General features: G+C 38.5%; 1 protein-coding gene across 4 annotated transcripts in view; it reads right to left on the bottom strand.

The window, feature by feature from the left end:
* LOC147174011 (transmembrane protein 132C) overlaps nucleotides 1-24254 on the bottom strand; it is a 132402-nt gene that overhangs the window by 35459 nt on the left and 72689 nt on the right. For all 4 annotated transcript variants that reach the window (XM_086076499.1, XM_086076500.1, XM_086076501.1 and 1 more), the window contains exon 4: nucleotides 8258-8444. In XM_086076499.1, coding sequence (XP_085932625.1) covers nucleotides 8258-8444 — 187 coding nt within the window. The remainder of the gene's footprint in view (nucleotides 1-8257; nucleotides 8445-24254) is intronic.

The following is a 24254-nucleotide window of genomic DNA, read 5'->3' as shown; positions in this document are numbered from 1 at the left end:
GGTGAGCAGGTGTAAATTGAATGTTTCTTTGTAAGGACAAGAAGATGGCATAAAATAGGGCATAATCCAAGAGAGCAGATTAAACGAAGGCAAGACGTGCATACAACATTATTTAAAACAAAAAAACTTCGGAGGATGCGTACGCAAATTTCCCACTTTATAATGTCGCAAATTTCCCACTTTATAAAGTGGCAGATTTGCAAGGAAAAAACTCAGAAACTTACGAGAAACACACGTAGCGTACTACTTGGATATTTGTGCCAATACTTTTCGGTCGGTTTTCAAATAAGGAAATAAAAATTGCTTTAGCAGAGATTAACCATATGATGTTAAGTATTTGCTCTTTGAAACGTTGGGTACGGCCAGCGACAAAGGCGCTTTGCGAAGGTCTACATCCTGAGGATCAAGCATTTAAGTTAATTTGTTAAAATGTACATTTACTTGTACATTTATGTTTCCAGAATTATTTAAACATTCATACATTTTGTTATTTTTTTGCACAAGTAGCTCAGTTGTTGTGTTGCATCTGCTGATCCCCGTCATTCACTTGCATTTACCTAGTATGTAAGTATGCTAGCTTCTGATTGGTTAGTGTTAATCAGCTGATAGGGGATCAGGAAGTGTTGTCGCTCTAGCTGCCGTGTATGACGAGTAAAGTTTAAATTAAGAATGAATCCGTCTCCATTGTCCCTTTTCATTTTATAAACAGTGTCCCATTAACCACCAACGAATCTTCACATTAGTCTATAGCTACGCTACGTGTATTTCTCGTAAGTTTCTGAGTTTTTTCTCACAAATTTGCCACTTTATAAAGTAGCAAATTCGCAAGAAAAAATGTTCACAAATTATATATATATATATATATATATATATATATATATATATATATATATATATATATATATATATACATACATATATATATACACACACATATATATATATATATATATACACACACACACATATATATATATATATATATATATATATATATATATACATACATATACATACATATACATACATATATATATATATATATATATATATATATATATATATATATATATATATATATATACACACATGATATATATATATATACACACATGATATACATATATATATATATGGTTGATTTCTGACACCACACAGGAGACACTCTTTAAAGTTCATTTTTCAAAACAGTGCTGCTGCTGCTCTCCCAGAGGTGTCACTTGGTGGTTGAATTGCAATCAACTATGTTGGTCAAGCAATCAATTCCAGCAAGGTTGCACACATTTATGAGCCATCGTGAATTAAAGACAAAGTATAACATAAATTCTATGGAACCTCCAAATAAGCCTCATATTAGCAGTAGTCGTCAGTTTTATTGTGTTACCGTCTTTAGAGACACAGTCAGTCATGAATCTTTTCTTCATTTGACAAGATTATTCCAGGTCAAAACCATGATTTAATTACAGCAGCTTTTTCATTATGACAAAACGGCTGTCTATCTTATTGGACTAATTAGTGCTAATCACGGATAAAAGGACCTTCGAGAACGAAATCAGAGAAGTGTTGTGTCAACAGATGCCTTCGGCGAGCTTTGTGAAGTCTCAGCTCTCAACTTGATTAAAAAAGATTGAACAATCTTTTGTTTCTCCGTCCCCACCAGCTCTGGTAACACCAGCAATCTTCCAAGTCCTTCATCTATGAGTGCTCAAGTAGTCCTTTCTTTAATCTGTAACCTTTATCCACTGCCAACCTCAGTAATTGTGACATTATTGTTCCACTTCACCCCCCTCAAAAATAATGTTTGTGGATTAGATGAAGAGTATGTTTTGTAATTACCTCACATGTGATGTGGAATATAAAGTCAATGACATTACTGAAGAATGACTGCAACGCTGCGTACATTGAAAAAGTACGATGATTTTCTTGGTCGAAACGAGAAGTGAAAACAATTGAAGATCAAGCTGGAGTTCCTTTGAGGTGTTGAGAGCAGACCCTGGCAGGATGTCAATAGCAGTAGTTCTCTGTTGTTTCTGGATACCTAATCAATATTTAAAGCTTGCCACAATGAATCTACAGACTTGAGGTGATCTGGAATCTTTGAAATTACTAAAGGATTTAAAAGTGCAATCGTTCTGTGCTTTCATTTCTGCCAGCATGAAATTGCAAGGAAAAGAGTTACTGACTTGATTGACGTTTGTTTGTAAGGTTATGCAACAACAACAAAACGTTCCATAGAACCTTGCGCGCTTAGATGAAATGGGGATAGAGGAACATATTTTCTCATTTCTGTTTGATCCTAAATATATATCCGTCCATCTTCTTAACCGCTTGTCCTTACAAGGGTCGCGGAGGGTGCTGGAGCCTATCCCAGCTGGCTTCGGGCAGTAGGCGGGCTACACCCTGAACTGGTTGCCAGCCAATCGCAGGGCACACGGAGACGAACAACCATGCACACTCACAAACACACCTATGGACAATTTGGAGTGTTCAATTAACCTGCCATGCATGTCTTTGGAATGTGGGAAGAAACCGGAGTACCCGGAGAAACTTTCTAATAGTCCCTCTTCTAATAAAAAAGAACTTTTCGGTTATCCGGCACTATTGTGACGTTGCAGTTAGCTTGTTCGCTATGCCCTAAAAAAGCATTTTCATCTGATGTCAGAACAAATGTGTGGGCAGAGCTTCATGCTGCCGTGGCTGCTTTAGAGTGCCTCATTGTCACGGCAATTCGATTTTTCATGACTTTTTTTTTTTTTAATCATTCAAATTTGGCAGTGTTGCTAAAAGCTCTCTGTGGTTTACCGGAATTTAAAGATTTTTGTATGAAAGTTCAAATTTGAGTTTGCGTGTGGGTTTTTGTCAGATTGCTTCTGATTGCTTAAACAGCTGCTTGCTACCAAGTCCTCAACATGTACTCAACATTTGTATAATTTGTTAATAATTCAATCTTGGGGGAGGTCGCCCCTCTCCTGAGTAGTATTCGAGTTCCTGTATTTGCACTTTATGTGTAAAAAACACGTTTCAGCATAAATATTTGATGATTGCATGCACTGGCCAATCACATTTCATACACCATCTCTCTACTGCCTACCTTCACTCTGTTCCAATTACTTCACATATCTGTGCAGAGATCTGTTTTCTATTCCAATTTCTGGGCTTTGTTCTCCCTTCAGTGGGTAGAAGGTGGTGATGGTGAAGGCAGACGCGCGTGTGTGAGAGGTTTGACGACTGCTCTTACATTAACTTCCTTTCAGCGAGGAGCGTAGCAGTGGGGAGGGGGGGGGGGGAGGGTATCCGTGGGCCTTTCATGCCACAGTGATCCCAAGTAATCTAATTCCGTCTTCCCTTTTTTCGCTTGTGTGCCTCTCTCATATTGCTGCATGCAGATTGCACAAGTCTAATGCCGTGTATGTGTGTGTGTGCGTGAGTAGGAGTGAGGGACAGAGGAGGGACAAAAGGGGACAGGGGGAGACATAGAGAGTTAATGAGTTCTGAATGTGTCTGCATGTTGAAGTAGTTGTGTTGTGTGTTAAGTACTCTGGAGTGGATGCAGATACTGTGCACCTTGGGAAGTTCAAGTGTCAAAAGAAACCCTTAGAGAAAGTGTGCAGCCATATGGAGAAGTACAATTTAATGGAAATGTTGCATGTCAGTGCACATCTTGGGGATATGGAATGGGTCCGATTTAAGGGTAAAAAAATAAATCATTATGCACCTGTAATTTCTGACGGGAAAAAGGGCATTTATTTCTAGTGGATGACACACTTGGTCACTAATCCACTATTTGCGGATACAATGAAAAAAGGCCCCAGAATTGAACCCTGTGGAACGCCATACGTTCCATTATACGTGAATTCATATTGCACATATTCGTGGTGGCGCAGTGCTGCCTCCGACCGGCTTGGAAGATTAACTAATATGACTGGTTACTTGTAATGCAGCCGGAGGGAGCAGTTGGTCGGCGGTGCACACGCTGCACGGCAATGTTGAAAAGTATCGATACTTGCGTAATGGATCGATACTGCGGATCGGTCAGAAAAGGATCGTGATATATTGCCAAACGATATTTTGTCCCAGCCCTAGTATTCAATAATAATTTTTTTTACCTTTATACCAGAGGTGGGCATCGAGGGCCGGAGTCCTGCAGGTTTTGCATGTTGCCCTTCTCCAACACAGCTGATATATGATCAGCTCATCAGCAAGCTCTGCATAAGCCTGATAATGATTGGAATCAGCTTGTGTTGGAAGTGAGAGACCTCTAAAACCTGCAGGAGTCCAGCCCTCGAGGACCGAGATTGCACACCATACTCTATATAGGACTTGCAAAATCTCGTAGGATATAAGTTACATTAAATCAAATAATTTTTTCTTCACAGTATATATATAACAATTTGTAATAATCATATTCAATACACAACTCCCTATCCCCAAATTACCTGTTTCCGGGGATCAGACAACAGACAAACCGGCAAATTGAAATTAAAATTGACAGAAGAAAGCATGTTTACACAGTTCTGTAGAAGATTCTATACTATTTATCTTTATGCCCTACGGCTTTTGTTCAGTGTGTGCCAACAGCAGCTCATGTGAAAAGAGAGTATTGGGTCCTTTGAATCTTTACAACTTGTGCTCGGTCCAGATGTTGATGACTTTATAGTGCCAACATAATGAGCATTTTCATATCGCCAACAAGCCAGATGGTTGGTTTTACAAGTTTGTTTTACAAATCCACCTGGCAGCGAGCCAATAAAAACAGTTTGCAAAAGAGCAGGTTCAAGTGCCAGAAGTTGGTTGTCTCCATGCAACACAGATGTGAAGCTGCTCTCACATGCAGCGACGAGGCAACAAAATATGACTTCAGTGATTCACAGGCAAGTAATGCATGACATTTTTTGGATTAGTTAGGGTTGCAGTTGCAAAGGTCAAATGCCGACACCACTGTGTTGCCTAGTAGTCATTGTGTGGCATTTTGTCAAAAGATATAAATTAGATACACATTTGATTTCACTAAATATGTTCCAAATATGTATGTATAAAAATTACAAGGAGGTTGAACTGTACTAACCTTTTTAGCCATACTGCTATTATTCTCAACAGAACTACACCGTAATAAGGCCTGACTGATGACATTGCTATATTGGGATATATACAGTAGGTATTCTTTAAAATATTCTCTCATTGTTTTTTGAGGAAATGTTATTTACTAGTGGTATCGGTTGAATACTCGAGTTTAACTACTTGTGCTGGTATCGGTCTGAAAAAAGTGCTATCGAACATCCCTAGTATATACTGTGTATTCTTGGCAATGGCAAATTAGAAGACCTTGGTGAGCGTTTGTGAGATCTCCTGCTGTTATTGTTATTCACAGAGGTGGTGGCATTTTGTGTCAGGTTACATGCCACGTGGAAACGCGCAGCCCTGATGAGACTTGAGTTTGTCTCTAATCACATCATTAGCGCAGCGCAGAGTGTCTTCTCTCTGACTTCAGAGTACAGACCATGACCAGTTAAGTCAAACGTTTAATGGACTTTTTTTTTTATTACTATTAGAAACTGTAAAATAAAAAGATATTACTACTTTTTTTCCCAATATTTACAACATGACAAGAGCTGGGATTAGCTGCAGTATAGTTCTGTGCCACATTTTATTGGAAAATTTACAGAATCCAGCCAGGGATATGGATCGAAAACAGCCGCAGCGGTGCCAATATTGGAGGTGATAACAAGCACCTGGACCCAAATCAAAGTCGGCACAGGGAATATCAAACCCTTCTGTACATCATCTGTTATAACACACAGGAAGCACTATTCCTCATATTGGAGATCTGCTCCCAGATTATCCTTTCCCTAATTGATTTAGCCAGGTTTAGCAAATTGTTTGTAATATCAGATAACTAAGACGGATTGTGCCACAATGATAAAAAAAAAAAAAAACCTGCATGATTTATAGTAAGCCATAAAATCCCTCCTCAATGTAGAATGAGGAGAATAATAAGAGTGAAAAAGCAGACAGTGTTGGAATTGATTGATGACTATATATTTGAGACATGGAGTACGCTATCATTCAAGGAATTCATTTTACAGATTCAATAGTGGAATTACTTCTGTGTGTCTATGTTCTTGCACAATGGTCCCCTAAAGCTAGTTAAATATATACTTTATAAAAGGTGTAGCCTTTTCTCCTTGAGCAGAAAATCGGAGCCATTGCTGGAAATTATTTCAAATAATTGTGGCTGTTTGCCCCCCCCCCCCCCCCCTTCTTTTTAAGCAGCAAGAGTGGGTGCATACTATATATTCTCAGAGCAAGCTGGCAGTTGATTCATCAGTGACATGAAAGGATGTGAGCAAAGCAAGTCGAACAATACAGCATTAAAAGCGTCGTCTCAATTATCTTGAGAACGCATCGATGCTGGATACGTCGCATTCTTCTGCATCCAGGAACAGCCACCCACAGGCGTCTATTATCTTGTACCGCTATAGGCACTACTTAGAAAATAACACTGCAGTCAGGTTTGTAGTATGCAGCTCCGAAATAGAAATGGAAGCTGGCTTTGTTTTAGTAATCAGTGCTGATGTCTTTCTTCATGTGGTCGATGCTGCTCATTTCTCATCTGAATGCTCCGCATCGAAATCACAAGCTACACTTCCCTTGATCGCTCTACAAAGCTCCAGTGACGCACCAAAGACTTGCCCTGTGAGCTTCAATCGTTAATCTACGCAACAGAACCCGCTTTGCCCTGCTGAGGGAGACGGAGCTACAGGCTTACCCTCCGGCCGGAGCCACCCCCGGACCCCATCGGAGGCCTACTGGGACCCAGAGCTGGGATCTCTTCCTGTCTCGCTCCTAAACGCACTCTCACAGCACAGGATCTAATTATTGCTCTGTCCTCACTTTGCATTTGTCAGGGGGAGAAAATCAATAATGTCTGGATTTGCTCCTCAGAAATGACTGTACTGTACCCACTTTAAGTCAGAATAGTGACGATTAGACTGTTCTTAAATTCCTGTGAATTGTATTTTTTTTATCAAACATGTAGCTTTTTGCAGCATTGTAACCATGAAATTTACTTCATTGAAAATTTCCTTTGACAAATTTCATTGTCAATAATTTCCCTATATGTGTTATCTTGTAAGGTAGTATATCATTTCTGAAAGGAAAGCGAGTGATTTCTCACAAAAAAAAAATACTATCCGACAGGGTTGCCACAGTTACCTTGAAAAAGTAACTTGGTTATATTACAGTTTCTTTAAATTAGATTATAAATTACTTTAATAGTTACATTTAACAGTTACCGACAACCCTGTTTAACATAAAAATGTGACCCCCGGTTTTGCTTGATTTGACATGACTTAATTAGAAGTGTGTTTTTAACAAGTTTGCTTTTATTAAAAATAAAATAGATAGCAAACTTTTTGGCTTAACAATTATTTTAACTTTACAAAATTATGATTTTTTTTCAAGATTCCACTTAACAAATATGCTACTTTTTTTTAATAAAAAAATAAAAAGAAAAGAAAAAAGAAAAAAACTGTCTTTCTAGACTTAGCTTCACAAAAATAAATTTAAAAAATAATTTCTAAAATCTTAATTACGAAATAGTGGCTTTAGGCCTACTTGCATCTTGAAAATGTGAATCGTTCTCCTTCCCTTTTGCTTTTCACGGAGATGCGATTTCGCTGAAAACGATTATGTCACTCCCTCAGATGTGAATGTTAATTTGAATAGTGCATTTGATTTGACCAAGTTCAATACCAGAGTTGATCTTTTTTAGTTTACTTATTTAATGTATAATTATTTGTCTAGTGACTTTCGTGATTACTACTGTTAGGTTACAATTAATTTCCAATACTGTTGCTGAGAAGTGTGTGCTGTGTTTATTTAAGTCTTGTGAATTTTTGCTCTCCCAATTTGAATTTGCACTGAATTGAAAACCTTAATTGTATGGCTTATACTTTCCAACCAATTCAGTAAACTGCCCAAAAGTGTTAACTGAAGAGGGAGGGGGCAGGCAGTGTGAAGACATTGCTTTAATATGTCACAAAAAGTTCTATTTCTGGTTCTATGGAGGTCATTAATTTAATTATATCACTGGTACCTTTCTGAGGTGGCAAGTCAGTTAGGAATGGCTGCATTTAGATGCCCACGGAGGTGAGGTTAAATGTGTGCACGTTATTGTAAAGTATTTTTTGTAAAATTCCAAATAAATCATCCGTTGTATAGCTCAACTACCACTTTGTGTGCGTGTGCGTGACCTCACCATGGCCAAGGGCACGATGCCTGCCACATCCTCTTGTGCCAGTCGGATCTCTGTGTCGGCCTCCTGCGTGGCAGAGCGGCTGGCCGGGTATTCCACCTGCCACGCCATCCAGCGGCTGCCCGGCAGCTCTGGGAAACTTTCGATTTTCAGATCCACCTGCAGCACCCTCTGAACTCCCGTGTCCTCCCTAGTAGAGTGCAGAAAAGAGATGGTGCCAGTTAATGATGAAGCACAGCGCTGGGATGTAAATGAACAGCCAGAGTGTGTGTGTGTGTGTGTGTGTGTGTGTGTGTGTGTGTGTGTGTGTGGGGGTGTGTGTGTGTGTGTGTGTGTGCAGTGTGCACAAACATATCCTTGTTCAAAACACCCTAATGATCTGTGACATTTTTTTTAACAAGAGAGATTCTTCAAAATCATTTTGTGTTCAACTCTCAGGACATTGTTCAACTTTGCGGAATTATATCACCTTTCTATTCCATTTCTCTCCCAATTTACCATGCACTGTAAACATTTTATATTTTGCGGCTGCTCCTTAGAGCTCTTCAAGGCAGTACTTTATACCTGTCGTTACCCCCAGAATAATGCTGATGTTGGCTTGTCACAGGTGCGCATTTGCCATTACAGAGTGTAAATACACAGCGTTCCTCAGTACGATCTACGACTGCCCTGAATTAAGTCAGACGAATGAAGAGCACTGATAATAAAAAATCCCCATAGCGCTATAAGTCTTGGGTGTTAAATAGCCCGGAGACAAGAAAGGTCAGCTTTAAATAAAGGTTGGGGGGAGATGGTACAAGATCTCATGCTATACATGTCAAAGGGCCAATACATTTCCAACGTGTTGCTTACAAATAGCAATTTGTTGCAAGAAATTGAATGTGCATGCTGGGAACTGCAGCTGCAGCCCTGAAATGCCAAAGGAAAGAAGTATATGACACCGATTAATACATCATAACACTTATCATGTAATCACAAGATATCAAACAAATATGCTCCTTGGGGGCATATATAGACGATAACAGACACTAAGTACTTTGAGATGATGGATGTCATGTCATCATTATCATATCATGCCTCTTCTGTATGTGATTTTATCTTTGATTTTCCTTCCAGACAGGTCTATTTATTTAGCATCATTACCAGGAATAAAAGTATGCATCAGTGCATTGTTTGTAAAAATGTCAAACTTAACAAGCTCTTCAGCAATCCTTATGTTAACTCAGGGATACAATTTTACTCATTAAAATAAATTCACATAACATTGTGATTTTTTTCTTGCAATAGTATAGCTTCATTCTTTTAACGCTATTTAAAAAAAAAATCTAAACCATTTTAAAGGCACAATGTGTATAATTTTGTGGCGAACTAATAGAATGCGACTATTTTGAGGCACACGCACTACGGTGCCTCACCACACATCACAAGGCTACCAACAATTACTACCAATAATAATTTGGATTGAGCGAGCGAGCCTGCAGCCGGGCGAGCTGGAGCGGTGAGCAAGAGTGGCTAATAAGAGTGGCTAGCGGAAGAAGCTAGCAAAAGCTAGTGAGAGCAACGCAGAGGGAGACAATCATGGAACTCAGCGACAACCACCTGCAGGCCCCAGCTGTAGAACGTAAGCGGCGGGTGACCCATTGGGTACGACACTAGCTGCAAGCACCACTAGAATGTAACTGTATGTTCGCAACATTTTTCAGAAAGATGGCGGCAAAACATGCTAGCGCTGTGATATATGTAATATAATTAGCGATTATGATTAAAAAAAATGTGTTGATGTGAGAGAATAGATTTTTTAAATATGACTGAAATTAATAGTATTTTTTTATGAATAAATTATTAGTTCACCACTAGAATATTACATATTGTCCCTTTAAAAAACATAAGCACGAACATGAGTAGCTATAACTTGAGTATAGTAAAGTCATGGTATTGGTCTACTGCAGTTTTTAGCAAACATGATGTAATGTCATGAAGAGAGGAAATTCACATTTTGAACATCTTGGAAAGGCAACAGTGCAAATGTACTTTGTAACGTCTTAAATTATAGATACAGACCTAAAACACGAAAATGATAAATAATGGAAAATATTTTGTTCTTGTAGATTCCAATACTGTCTTACACTAATTTCACATGATTCTCATACTGTTCAGGCTTACTTTAAGGGAGTGAAAGCTCTGTTTTGCAATGAAGCAGGAAAAACAATATTTCATATACAACAGGAAGCGTATAAATAATAAAGATGACACGCACATAACTTGTGTCACGTTTCATAACAGCACAGCGATTAGAGAATAGAGGGCCGTTGTGCGACCTCACCGACTTATATAACTGCTCCACAATGGTGCAAAAGTGACAGATGATGCCCTCTGCTTGCAGACCAGCTAAAGCCAGAAGGTTTGTCAGGCAAAAAAAAAAAAAAAAAAAACATGTCTGGAAATAAACCTATGAGCACTACAGAGTCGCTAAAACCTCTGTTAACTATCAGCTCGAATGCCCTACTTTCTCCAGCACATGTAGACACAGACTGCTTTGTGAATATTGCAGAGACGGAACAGTAAAAAAGCCGACTGGGAAGAGCAAAGAGGTTTTATTGTACTATAACTATGCTGTATTTGTTTTTGGGTGTTGTTTCGTTCAACTCTCTGTAGGAAGGCAGAATGCTGCAAACCAACAGCATTTCAAATATTATGCTATGGTTAAACACAAAATTCAGTGGAGTGAGAAACCACTGCTAATGATGCTATGTTATGTAAACATTTAAGAAAATAAAATCACTTCCTTTGGTCGTGGGTGACATTAAAATACAACAGAGACAACATCAGTGGGAACTGCATTGGGGCAGCGGCAGTCAGTGCTGGCTTTCCGTATTTGTTGAGTAATTGAGTCGTCAATTCATTGCTAAATGTATATGTTTCATGTACATAAATTGTGCCACAGTACCGACAGTCTTGAGCAATAACTTTAATGTATGTATGCATGATTTCCTGTTCATGTTCACCCCACTCTCCAGGGCACGATACAATCAGCCCCTAGTTTGTCATTCAAACAGTCTTGGGGATGCGACTGGCATATGACAGTTTTCATGTGTAGATTTGTATCATATTGTGCCACCTTACTATGTACAAATTTGTTGTGACCATTAGTTCAGGCTATACAAAATAAATGAGTTCACTGACATTTTAATGGAGGTGTCTTAAAACCCAAAGCTGTTGGCAGTGAATCTAGATTGCCAATAATTTTGGAAACAGATGGCAAAAAAAAGAGGAAGAAAAAAGCACGTTTGCCACACATAGAAATCCTAGCGGTTTTGTTTACCGCACCTGACCTTTAATGACATGTTTCATTAAACAGAACCTCGCCTGAATGGTGCCCATGCAGAGACAGACCCCCATGTGGCAAGAGCCGACATCCTCCCTCCTAGTAAGCTAACCACACAGCCTCCTAGGGGAAAGTGTTAATTTCGCTGTCACTGCAGCATGGGGTCTAATTCAATTAGCAACAAAGAGGCCATGGATGCATGCCACGCATCTGGCCTCAGTCCGATAATTATCTGTGAAATAGCTGTGGTTTGACTGAAAGGGAGGCCAGGCGAAGGACTGGCTTGAAAGTTCAAGTCGACTCTATGGGTTTATATCAAACCTGACTCGTCAACAAGAAAAGCATGGTTTGGTGGTTAAAGCATATTTTGAGATTAATTAATAGTCACAGCATGGTGGAGAACGTAGTTAGCACCTTAGTCAAGTCATGTGTTCGGCTCAGGTCTTTCTTTGTATGTGCATGCTCTTCCTATGCGTATGTGTGTTTTCTCTTTTTCATTACAAAAAAATACAAATGAGGTTTATTGAAGACTCTAAAGGGTCTCCATATGAGTGGGAATGTTTTTGTTTTTTATTTGTCCTGTGATTGACAGTTAATCAGTCCAGGGCATGCCCTGCCTGTCACGGTAGAAAATGAGTAGATGGATGGACGGATGGATGGACGGATGGATGGATGGATGGATGGATGGATGGATGGATGGATGGATGGATGGATGGATGGATGGATGGATGGATGGATGGACGGACGGACGGACGGACGGATGGATGGATGGATGGATGGATGGATGGATAGATGGATGGATGGATGGATGGATGGATGGATGGATGGATGGATGGATGGATGGATGGATGGATGGATGGACGGATGGATGGATGGATGGATGGGAAATTCATGAATGGTCTTTTATTACATCAGTATTAAGTGAGAGAATGGACATCCTGTCTGCTATAATAGACAAGCAATTGTCAATTAATGTTTCCTTTTCTCAAATTATTTCCAAGTAAGAATGCAAATCATAAACATTGGAATTTTCTTGAAAATACAATATAATACATATGTGCTTCATAAAAAGACTTCATAAAAAAGAAATAAAGAAGAGTATCCAATTTGAGATGACAAGGTAGAGAGTTCAAAAGACCCGAAACTTAAATTGCAAAGACTTTATCACCTTTGGAGACCAAATGGGATTTAGGGTCCCATTTGGGTTAGGGTTAGGTTAAGTTAACCCGAACCCGTTTATCTCAGGCAGTGTTCGGTTAAATACAGTAGCAATAAGCAGCTCCAAAATATAGGCAAATGCCTGACTGTTTAGGGCTTTATAAACAAACTGAATAATCTCAAAATCAATGCTCCCACTCACGGGATGCTTGCAAAGGACAGCAAGAAACGTTGCGATGTGCTCATATCGGTTTGTGGAGGTCGTCAAGTGGCAGCTTTTTGAATGTATTGTAGTAAACGTATATTTTTGTTTAGCTGATGACAGTATACAATGCATTGCAGTAATCTAACCAAGATTCAACGCATGGACGACATTTCCAAAATCAGCCCATCTATGAAGGTGGACCACAATCTTTTTTCTTACTTGAGAAAATGTATTATGAGTATTAACCTATTTACTGTGATTATTAAATAAATTCTTGAAACAAATCAAACATTGGACCAACTACTAGTATAAAACAACTGCTGAATAATCTGCTTTTAACAGACTTGGATGTATTTGTACATTAAAGTTTTTGGCAGACCAAATGCATTGTCAAAATGTTGTTTGTAGTCTTCTGTAGTCAATCATTAGAAAGTGTAAAGACCAGGAAGGAGCTCTTTGAGGTGATTCCGATTCATATTAACCTTGGAAAAACTCAACAGGCCTATCTTGAATCCAAGCTAAAGAGTAGATTTAAGTGTCCAAAAGAATAAACAGTCACAGGAGAGACTTATTGGAAAGGTTTCCATTGAGACGATTTCTCCACAGAAAGCCATCATTGAAAGAGCTTCTTTTGTCTCAATGATCAAACTCATTGTGCCATTGTGACACTCCTTGTTTAATCCCAACCGCAGAGACCAGAACTATCTGTCCTCCACATTCAATTGGCTTTAGAGAATAAGACAGGGTTACGCAAAGAGCTTTTGTCTCAAGAACAAAGTGACAATTTAAGATTATTTTCCCCTCCATCTGCTGGTGGTATTATTGCGTCAATAAGAATTTTGGTAAAACTATTGTAGGTCAAGGAAGGTCCTGTTTGGTACGGATCAATTATGTAGAAGACACTTTGTGCAAATACCACGGGGTGCCTGGGACAAGTCTCAGCAGGTAGCAAGCAACTGTGTCGATTTACAAAAACATAAAAACAGAAATGGCAGATGAAGATTACAATGGAACCAGAAGAAACGCTGTGCACGACAGTGTGAGTACACGTGAGTTGAGTGCTCACCAGCAAAATCCAAATGACTTGTAGAAGGAAAACTTTAAATTTATGGGTTCAGTGGTGCTTGAAAATCGACTGTTGACACGCGCTGTCAACTGGAACCAGCAAAAAAAAACAGCCAGTAGGATAAAGCCGGAGCACACTATACACACACACACACACACACCAGCAAAGCATGGTTTTACATTAACAAGCATACGCAAATCTTAGCTGGTTACGCGCATCAGTGGCTATCTTAAAATTTGAATAACCAACCAAAATGTCCAGTGAGACACAACACAGCACACATAGGATCTTTTAGGGTCAGGCTTCCGGATGTGCAAAACGTGTCGTATCAACTAGACGGGCATTCAAAAACAATTGCTGCCACGATCATTTACATTTCTCACCACCAAGTACCACAATGTGAAGAAGTATTACGGTGTGGGCATCTATGACTGATAATAAACCTTTTGCCTGAAGTAAAATGGGATTGGCTTCAACTCCTTGCAACCCTGAACTGGATACGATGCAATTTGATTTGAGATGTGATACGCTAATTATAAGTGATTTGTCTGCTAAGGCCACTAGTTGGTGGCCCGTGCCATTAGCACACGCCATTGAACACAAAATGAACAGCAGCAAGACTCACAAACAAGCAGCAACTGAAAGGTGGCTGTAATAAAGGCATGGTCAAATTATTTAATATGGTTATATGCTACAATTAATAATGGCAGAAAGGACAATGTGGTTACAATGTCTATAATTCCTCAAATTGTATCTAATCTCTCAATCATGGTCGATTTACACTTGTAAATCACCAATTGTGCTGAAAATATGCAACTAGGCGTTAGACGACTTGAGATTTTTTTTGGAGGGGAACTAAACACTAGACGCCAGTTCCCTGTTTGAATTTTAAATAAAATCACGACGAGACCAATCTGGTATAACTTAATCCACACTAATCAAATTGCTTCCTGAGTTGTTATTTAACTTGAGATTTACTACAGAGTAATTAAGTGGTACACAGGTGAGGGAGCCTGGAATGCAATATTTCTAATATACATATGTGTGTGTGTATGTGTGTACTTGTACATACTACATTGTGAGGACCAAAATATGTCTTTAACCAACAGATTGAGGACATTTTTGTGAAGTGAGGACATTTTGGCCGGTCCTCACAACTCAAGACCTCTTTTTGAGAGTCAAGACATGGTTTTAGAGTTTCGGTTTGGATTGGGTTATAGTTGAGGTTAGGGTAAAGAATGGGGGTAGGCAATCATTTTTGATGGTTGGGGTTAGGGGAAGGAGCTAGGAAATGTATTATGTCAATCAGATGTCCCCACGATGATACAAAGACAAGTGTGTGTGTGTGTGTGTGTGTGTGTGTGTGTGTGTGTGTGTGTGTGTGTGTGTGTGTGTGTGTGTGTGTGTGTGTGTGTGTGTGTGTGGAGAAAGGGGAAAAAAAGTGAGAAGATGCTTTTGGAAGCAATAATTTCAAAATGCTACAAAATTTACGATAAATATCATCATTCAGCAGCAGAAATGAAAAAACAAATGAAACACATGGACTGTGATTTTAATCAAATAAAATTCAAATGAAAATGTTACCAAGACCCTCCAACAACTTCTGGAAAGGTTTATTTTTATGTTTGCTTGATACTACTTATCAATTACTATAAAATATGTTTTCTCATATGAGACACACACAATCATATTTTTCATATATTGACGGAGAAGGCCATGAATTTGATGGTACAGATGGTTGCATAGGCCCACAAAATGAATATTACAATCACTCACATATGCCCACACACACACACATACAGACACCATTAAAATTGATATTAGAAATATTCCATTCCAGGTTTTCAGGGTACCCTTAGCTGTGTACAACTTCATTAGCTACGTCAGTCTGAGACGCAGTCTGGAACTAGTAAATCTCAAATTAAATCTAATCTCAGAAAGCAATTTCATTAGTATGAATTAAGTTAAACCAGATAAATCTAGTCCTTTAAGTTTTATGTAAGAATTTACAGAGAATTGGGCAAAGATATCCAAATTCTCTGTTGTATTTTAAAAATGCATATCCTTTTTATCAGCTGTTGTTTACAAAGAACACAAATATATTAAGTATAAGTATTCATAAAAAAAATAATAAAAAAAATAAACATCAGATCTATCTTCATGCACTCACTTATGTGGGCGACCATTTTTAACCCTAACTCTAACCCTATCTTTTAGAATTCACAAGAATGATAAAGTGATGTATATTCACCAATTTGGGTTTATCGTTCAGGTTTGCTATGAAAACCATACAGAGTTTGTAAATATTTAGCAACGACAAGCTATTGTATGTATTGTTGCTGTCGGGTGAAATCCTCGCATCTCCGAAATCACTCCCTTTCAGGAAATCAAACAACAGCCATCTTACTTGAATTCTTCTATTATAACACAAAAACACCTCAAAATTATGTTCAATCATTAATTTATTAATACACAAATATCGATTACAATGGTAAATTATGGCAAAAATGATTTCTTCTCAACCTATTTTCAACACTTTAATTAGCTTAATAATGGGTAAGAATAATAATAATAATATTCTGTTCGTGTCCTGTCTGGTCCTTTTCCTATTTTATACTTACTCACAGGGTGTAGCACTACTCCAATATAATGCCGCAGTAGTCAAATAATATAGTTTGTTTCTCTTACAGTGTCCCACATTTACATGTTGATCTCTTTGTCCTCTCTTTTGTCTCTGTCTGTCTCGTATTAAACCAAGTTCTGTCCGACTGCAATTTCCAATAATCACTATTACAATAACTATAGTCATCGTAATGGCACAATGTTGCGTTAGCTACTGAAGCGTTAGCTACTGAAACGTTAGCTATTGAAGCGTTAGCTATTGAAGCGTTGCAGGGCACTGCTGATCTATAGAATGGAAAGTCTTTATTGATGGAACTCTAAATATGCCTTCAGTATTCTGATTAAATTATTTTTAATGGATTTAGCTCATACAAAAAAACAAAACAAAAAAACATGTTCTCCTTCAAAGTAAAGCATGTTAGACGGAACGACACACATGTCTCACTAGCGACGACGCATCCGCTATAGCAGGTGTTTTTATATTTTAAGTGTGCTACATTTAGCAAATGGTTATCTCTGGCATTCACAAGTACTCCATGCTCCATGACTTTACAGTCAGCCTTAGACTTAAATGTGCCACTTATTTGGTTCCACACAAATTTACAGGTTACGCTTAGTGGGTGTGTCAGAAATCTGGACTGGAGAAGGTAAAAGTTGTGCAAGTTGGGCTTATACACAAATAGGAGAATATGGTTCTCAGTCGACTAGTGCTATTAAAACAGAATGGATGTTAAAGGAAGTGTAGTGAATAAAATTCCAAAACTTTCAAATGTTTTTTGTTGCCATTATTATTCAAAGAACACCCTCTAATGGTATCCCACTGTTAGTAATATATTAGAATGCTGTGCTCTTTCCAAAGTACAAATTGAAAAATTATATTTATTTATGTCATGCACGGATGTTCCACTATTGTATATTTTGAATATTCTAAACAGGTTTCACTCAAAAAAAGTGTTTCTGTGAAATGCGCATGGGGAGGTAGAAAAAAGCCAGAGGGCAGAAAATTGGGGTTTGCACAGTTGAGGAAAGAAGGTGGATAAGCACCTGTAGACTCATATCCCCAAAGGACCTTTTCAATTCCACCTTTCCAGAATAAAAAGAAAGATAGTGAAGGCAGGAGATGAATGTGTAAACTTCACCTGAAACATTGTCAAATAAGGGCAAGGTGAGAAATGAGAATGGTTGTGATGAATGCGGGTGCACTGGCATTTGAGGCTTTGCCGGTCCTTACTCATGCACACTCGTGGATGTTTCAAAGAAGATCAGGCTTGATAAACATGACCTTTTTTAAACTCATATGTGTAAAGAAAGCAAAGCTGAAGTTAATCTGGCAGTTTTATCTCATGAGACATGGATTTTGTCCCAGGATGGCATTACAAGCAGGTTAGTGTCATCTTTCACCACGTCGTCTTCATTTAAAAATGTCATCCCAAAGAAAGACGATCTATTTTTGCTGCAGTAGTACTTTCTTGTATAGTGGGTTGTCGAACCCAAGTTTATTTCATTATAACGCTGCCTCTGAATGCATTGGTTTGAAAATGCCTGCGTGAGTGTTTGAATCACGTAGAAGATGGCTATATTTCAGCATGCTGAAGTGTTTTCTACATGAAGGCTGCACTCAATAGCTGACGATAAAATCAAGCATGCTGGTGCATCCCTCATATTGCTACCATTTCCTCCAACAAACTAAACCAATAACATTGATTTATGGAATGTCAACTGACATTCATTTACCGCACTCTAAACTGGCTAAACCAAAGAGGAGATAGTAAACCGGACTGTTACGAGAAACTCCTGCTTTAAAGGATACAGACTATCAATTTCAATATATTTCTGGAATAAATATCATGAGATAATGTCTTAAATAAAATTTAAATAAATTAAAAACTAGCAGAAGGGTTTATAATATGTTATTTGCACCACGACTAGTGAAAACATGGCATTCTGATTAATATTGTGTTTGTGGGACGTGAACTAAAAAGCAAAAAAAACACCTGTTCTTCTCCATCTCAGGGGCGGCCATTTTGCCACTTGCTGTCGACTGAAAATGACATCGCAGTTGCTTAAGGCTTAAAGACCAATCACCAGCTCATCTGTTTTTTTAAGTTTGGTCATGTGACATTCGCAAGCTGAGCCATGAATGGTCGTTACCTGAAACATGAGCAGCTGTGATGTCATTTTCAGTCGACGGCAAGTGGCATAATTGAGATGGCTAAAAACGGGTGGGATTTTGCTGCTTATTTCATTTTCCACAAGCACAACATTAATTAGAATACTGTTTTTAGACTAGTGGGGCTGCAACATATGTACTTCGCCTTTAAGAAAAGAGAAATGTAAAAAAACAAAAATAACATTATAAAAATCCATCAATTTTCTACAAAGAAAAGAAAGGCTAACAATGACATTTATTATGGCCATTGAACTTTTTACATGAACAGTTCATCACGTCAGCCTACATGGTACTATACAGGTTACTGTATGTTTTAGGGTCGACAGTATGTAGTGATACTGAAACTGAATGCGTCTCCATTGTAACACCAGTACATTTGTAAAATCCTATGGGGAAAAGTGTAAATTCCATATAGAGTTGGATAAAGGCATATTATGTTCATCATGCATTTTCAAACATGCTTTACCTGTTACACATGAGATTTCAATGTAAAGGAGAAGAAATGTCATGGAATAACTAAACCAAAATCATTTGTTGTATTTTGTTCCTCACCTTGCCTGGAGGAAAACAGGCCACGGTGGCTGTATTAGTCCATCTTAAACAGTATAGCATACACCATACACCATACAAAATCTCATCTTGGACTTAATGAAATGCACCACGCCAACCACTGCCTAATCAAAACTAAATGCTTTTCCACAGTGCAACATTAGGGTCCATCAGTGGACGTATAGGCTCCAATGGTGTAATGGTTCCCTAACGAGGATAGTTATCATCACGGGTGACCTCAGACCTGCGGCAAACACTACTTCCCAGACAGCTGCACTCAATATTTGTCTCATTTAGAGGGAAGCTATCTAAATAGCACATGGCAATGAAATAAATTGCTAGTTGTTCCCACAGTTGCAACCAATTTTCTGCCCAAAGCCGGATAATAGGCTTTGACCACTTTGGGAGCAACATGCAGAGATGCTGATATCTCAAACATGCACGCACTAGGGGGCAGCAGACACTGAGCCGTTTGTGTGTGTGTGTGCGTGTGCGTGCGTGCAAATTCTCATTTTGAATTTAATGACTGCAACACATAAAAAAACAAAACAATTTTTTTTTAAAAGCTGTGACCGGGGTAACAAACGACTGGGAAAGTTGAGGAATGGTAGATAATTGTTCACTAATTTTTTGGTCACACACAGCCATTGCTTATCTTTCCACCGGGTGGCAAAACATATGGTACCAATGATCTGATCATTTCAAATCTAGAAGTGTTAGCTATGTCAACAATGGTAAGGCTAAAGGCACCAAGGTTATGTAAATCCTTAAAGACATCTAATGACACCATGGAGGCACGCAAAGAGTCACAGCACAGGTGCAAGGACAACATCCCCCACGGGCATATAATGTCATCTTCAGTGGAGAATGAATTTTATTTTAACACATACGCACACACACAAAAACGTTCATCAGTTGGAACTAGCATCTTGTCTTTGTAGTGTACTTATTTGAATATAGGTTGAAAATGACTAGCATATATATGCATTCTTTTTTAATTTTCGTTTCATGCAATGTTCCAAGTTCACGGGAAATGGGGTTGTACAGTAATACTGTGTCTGTTTTGGGGGGATTTTTTTTTTCCTGCTGAAATAATTTTTAAGTCCAGAACTATACTATAAGTGCAAATGTTTGGACCATTAGAGAGGGCGTTGAATAAATAAAACACAAGAGTTCTTGAAATTACTGTTGGATAATCTCAGCCAATTTTGATTTGATACTGATTACTTGGGATTTTTTGGTGTTTTGTTTATAACATATTAGTGACAACAAATTAAATGACTTAATGTTTTGTTTTGTTTTTTTAATAAAGGAAGTAAAAGTGTAAAGCTCCAAATGGCACACTAGACAAATCACCATTACATTCAATACAATGACATGGCCAGAAGTGTCATGAATAAATGCAAAAATTAACATAAATATGAAATAAATAAATTTGAAAAATGTTGGGGGGGGGTTGTGTCAACAAAATCACACTATACTTTTTCAAATGAGCTATAACTTTGGTAACCAGGATTCTTCATTAAAACAAATGTGTTGACAGAAAAGTAAATAAATAACACTGACATTCTTACTAAGTAATATAATTATAAAATTAAAATAAAAAAAATAAAAAATAAATAACTTTTACTTTTTAATTGTACTTTTATTGTGTAAGACTGATGTCCAGGAACAGCAACTCACATTTTTTCATACGGCCTGTATATAGTAAGTCATCCTAACAATTGTGGAAATGAGACGTGCACTTTTTTCATGTATTATTTAAGGTGCATTTGGTAGCCACAGCGCACTGTCTGGGCACCCCCAAAGAGTGGCACAAAGAATAACCAAACTTTGGTCAAATGGTCATAGAGTAGCAGTGCATTTTTGATGGATGATTCCATGGAATCAATATGCCCTTCACTACTTGATACACAGTATAGAAAACAAGCCAACTATAAAGTGCATTCTCGTAGAGCATATTCCCATCATCCACAATCTACCAGGCATTCTTTGTCTAATGATAAAAGAAAAACTGAATTTGTTCATTGAAATTCAAAGTTTCAAATTGCAATCTAAAGAAGCTTGTATGAAGAATTTATTGAATGTATTGCCATAGTTAATGGCAATTTTGAGGTAATGGCCACAAGAGAGGTGAGTCATGCAAAGGCTGTGTGGGCATGACTAACTTATTTGTACCTGAGGCTCAATTCCCTGTGAATCACATGCGGGGCTAGAGCAAGTCAAACATGCTCAAGACCTGCAGAGCTCCTCCTTAACTGTTTCATTTTAATTTTTGTTTACCATGTAGTGCTTTTGTTTACCTGAGAATACAACATCCTGTTGACGGGCTAACCAGTTCTCAGAAATACTCATTAAACATTCAAAGGAGTTTGGTTCATCAAAGAGAGGGCTGCAGCTATCAAATATTTGAGTGCTGCTAATGTTCAAAATTCACTTTAATTTTTGGATAAAATATATTTTTGTTTGGTTAAAGAAGTAATTGTGAATTCACCAGAGAAAATAATAAATTTCCCTTAAAGGATGTTTGTTCAGTTTGTCACTTTTTAACTCGCGACTGCCACCTCTGGCCCAAAGCGTAATTGCAGCATCTGTGTCAGGCTCGTCCATGGTGCGCGTGCGAGTACGTGCACGATCTTAGAGGGACAGCCACAGTTGACAAACGAAGACATGACTTCAAATGAGGTAAAAAATAATAATAATAACTCGACTCCGAGATTTGGGATTAATTGTGGATCCATTGCACATTCAGATGTGCTTTTCGCTTCCAAATGGGGGGGACTCGACCACCGGCAGTTCTGATCAGGTTTGTTGACAGGAAGAAAAAGATTGCTCTTTTGAGAGATAGTTACAAGCTTAAAGGTAAACATGACTACGTCAACAAAAATCTCACTAAACAAAATGTTGCCATTACCAAAAGGACGCGACAATTGAGAAAGAGTGGACTTATCAAGAAAACATGGACAAAAGACTGTCGGATCTTTATTCAAACAAAAGAAAACTCATCTGCTCAGAAGAAAATACGGATCGTTAAGAGAGTGGAAGAATTGGCGGAGTTTGAGACACAATAACTACAATCAGTAACGCACATCATTAAATTGTGGATTATCTTTTACTCAAATGAAATTATTGTACCATATTACTAATTAACCCCAAACTGGAGTTGCTTTGATGTGAGCAATGCAAATATAGCATATGATCACTTGCTGACACTGCCAATGTGAACTCTTGTTTATACACCTGCATTGATAACATGTATTGCTGTTCCTGTAAGAATGTAAACATTGTCTGGCTCTATTTCTGTTTGGACATTTGATGCAACATGCAAGGCTGCCGTGATAAGGTTGTATTGCGGCTGTGGACATTGCTGTGGACGCAATGGTCCGAATGCAAGCCGACTTACTCTTCTGGAAGCCGCAACATGTGTGAAAGCTGATCCAAGGTCAGCGAAGACGCTACTGGTAAACGAGAGAGCCTGCGCTCGCCTTGGCTGCTCGCCTGGTGGGGTGGGCCTGTTGGCGGCGTCTGGGGACCGATTTACCTATTCCAAATGACTGGGGCTTGCCACAACTTACACACGGATATTCACTCAAGATGAACTGAGCGAGGAGTGTGCAGACACAAGTCTGGGATAGATGGATAACGATATGAATCAATTACTTCCATAATCAATGTATATAACGGATGCGTTTAGTAAGAATCCATAGGGACAGGTTTCTAACAAGCCATGGCTTCTACCCGTCAGCCTTTCTTTCGTATATAAATATTGCAAATGATGTGATGTGATTAATGTAACCTGTAATAATGTGTCCAAAAGGGGAGGGGGGGGGATAATAAAAACAAAACAAAACAATATTCAAAGTGTTTTTCCAGTTCTATTCTTTCATGGAAGATGATTGTTGACCACAATCCTTGGAGTAAAAAAAACTGAAGAACATAACATATTCTCTACGACCATATGCTCCTTTGACATGGTTGTTTGATCATCCATCCCTTCATTTTCTGGAATGCTTATCCTCTTCAATGTCATGGGAAGCTGGAGCCTTATCCCATCTGATTACACTCTACTGCACCGTCAATGACATGTTGGTCAATAAAGGTTAAATAATTTGTTGCCATCTCACACATGAATCACTACAGCAGTCGTCCAATGGATTGCCTTTGCATGTCCAGTATTTATTTTTCTTTGCACGATTGCATTGATTGACAGCTACTAGACAGTTTTCAGCAAAATACAATTTAGCAAATGTTTTGGATTTATAAAATCATCAGTGTCCATAACTGAATTCCATTATCGAGATGACCATTTTTAAATATTTCACGGTAACTCGAGAAAAAAGAAGAAGAAAAAAAACAGCTCGAGTTTCCTCTAATGCATTTTTGTTGAATGTTAACTCTTTGACTGCCATAAACGTTATAAAACGTTTAGCATAAACCTAGGGAAGGGCGCCGAGGACGTTAAAAGACGTCCCCTATGTTTTTTTTTTTTTTTTTCAAAAACGGGTGCAGGAAAGCCTTGGGCAGCTGTGCTGAAAGTATCAGGCAGATATGATTAGTCAAAGACTCGTTTTGGCCCCTAGAGGGCAGCGATGACTCTCTTTGCACAAGGTTGGATGGGCCGCCCACCGTGGGCGTCAGTAGAAGACGTGAGGCGGAGCTAGAGTGTTGAGGAGACAATGGCTGATCCAAGCCACAATGGCTTGACCAAGCAACCGGTTACAAGCAGCTCAGCTTGAGCATTTTTTTCAAAGACGGAAAGCATCAATCAATACTAAAAAGCGCATTGATGTCAACGATGATGATGACTCCGAGCTCTACGCCAAAGTTGGAAGCTTTGGCCTGTTACTATCACGTAGTAAGCCTCACCGGCTAAGCGCGGCTAGCGCGGCTAGCGCTGCTAAGGCC

This window comes from Leptonotus elevatus, chromosome 5 (genome assembly GCF_054856555.1).
Source record: "Leptonotus elevatus isolate MCC_2025b chromosome 5, RoL_Lele_1.0, whole genome shotgun sequence".
Taxonomy (NCBI): Eukaryota; Metazoa; Chordata; class Actinopteri; order Syngnathiformes; family Syngnathidae; genus Leptonotus; species Leptonotus elevatus.
The sequence above is the reverse complement of the archived record's forward strand: the minus strand, read 5'-3'. Positions and strand labels throughout refer to the sequence as shown.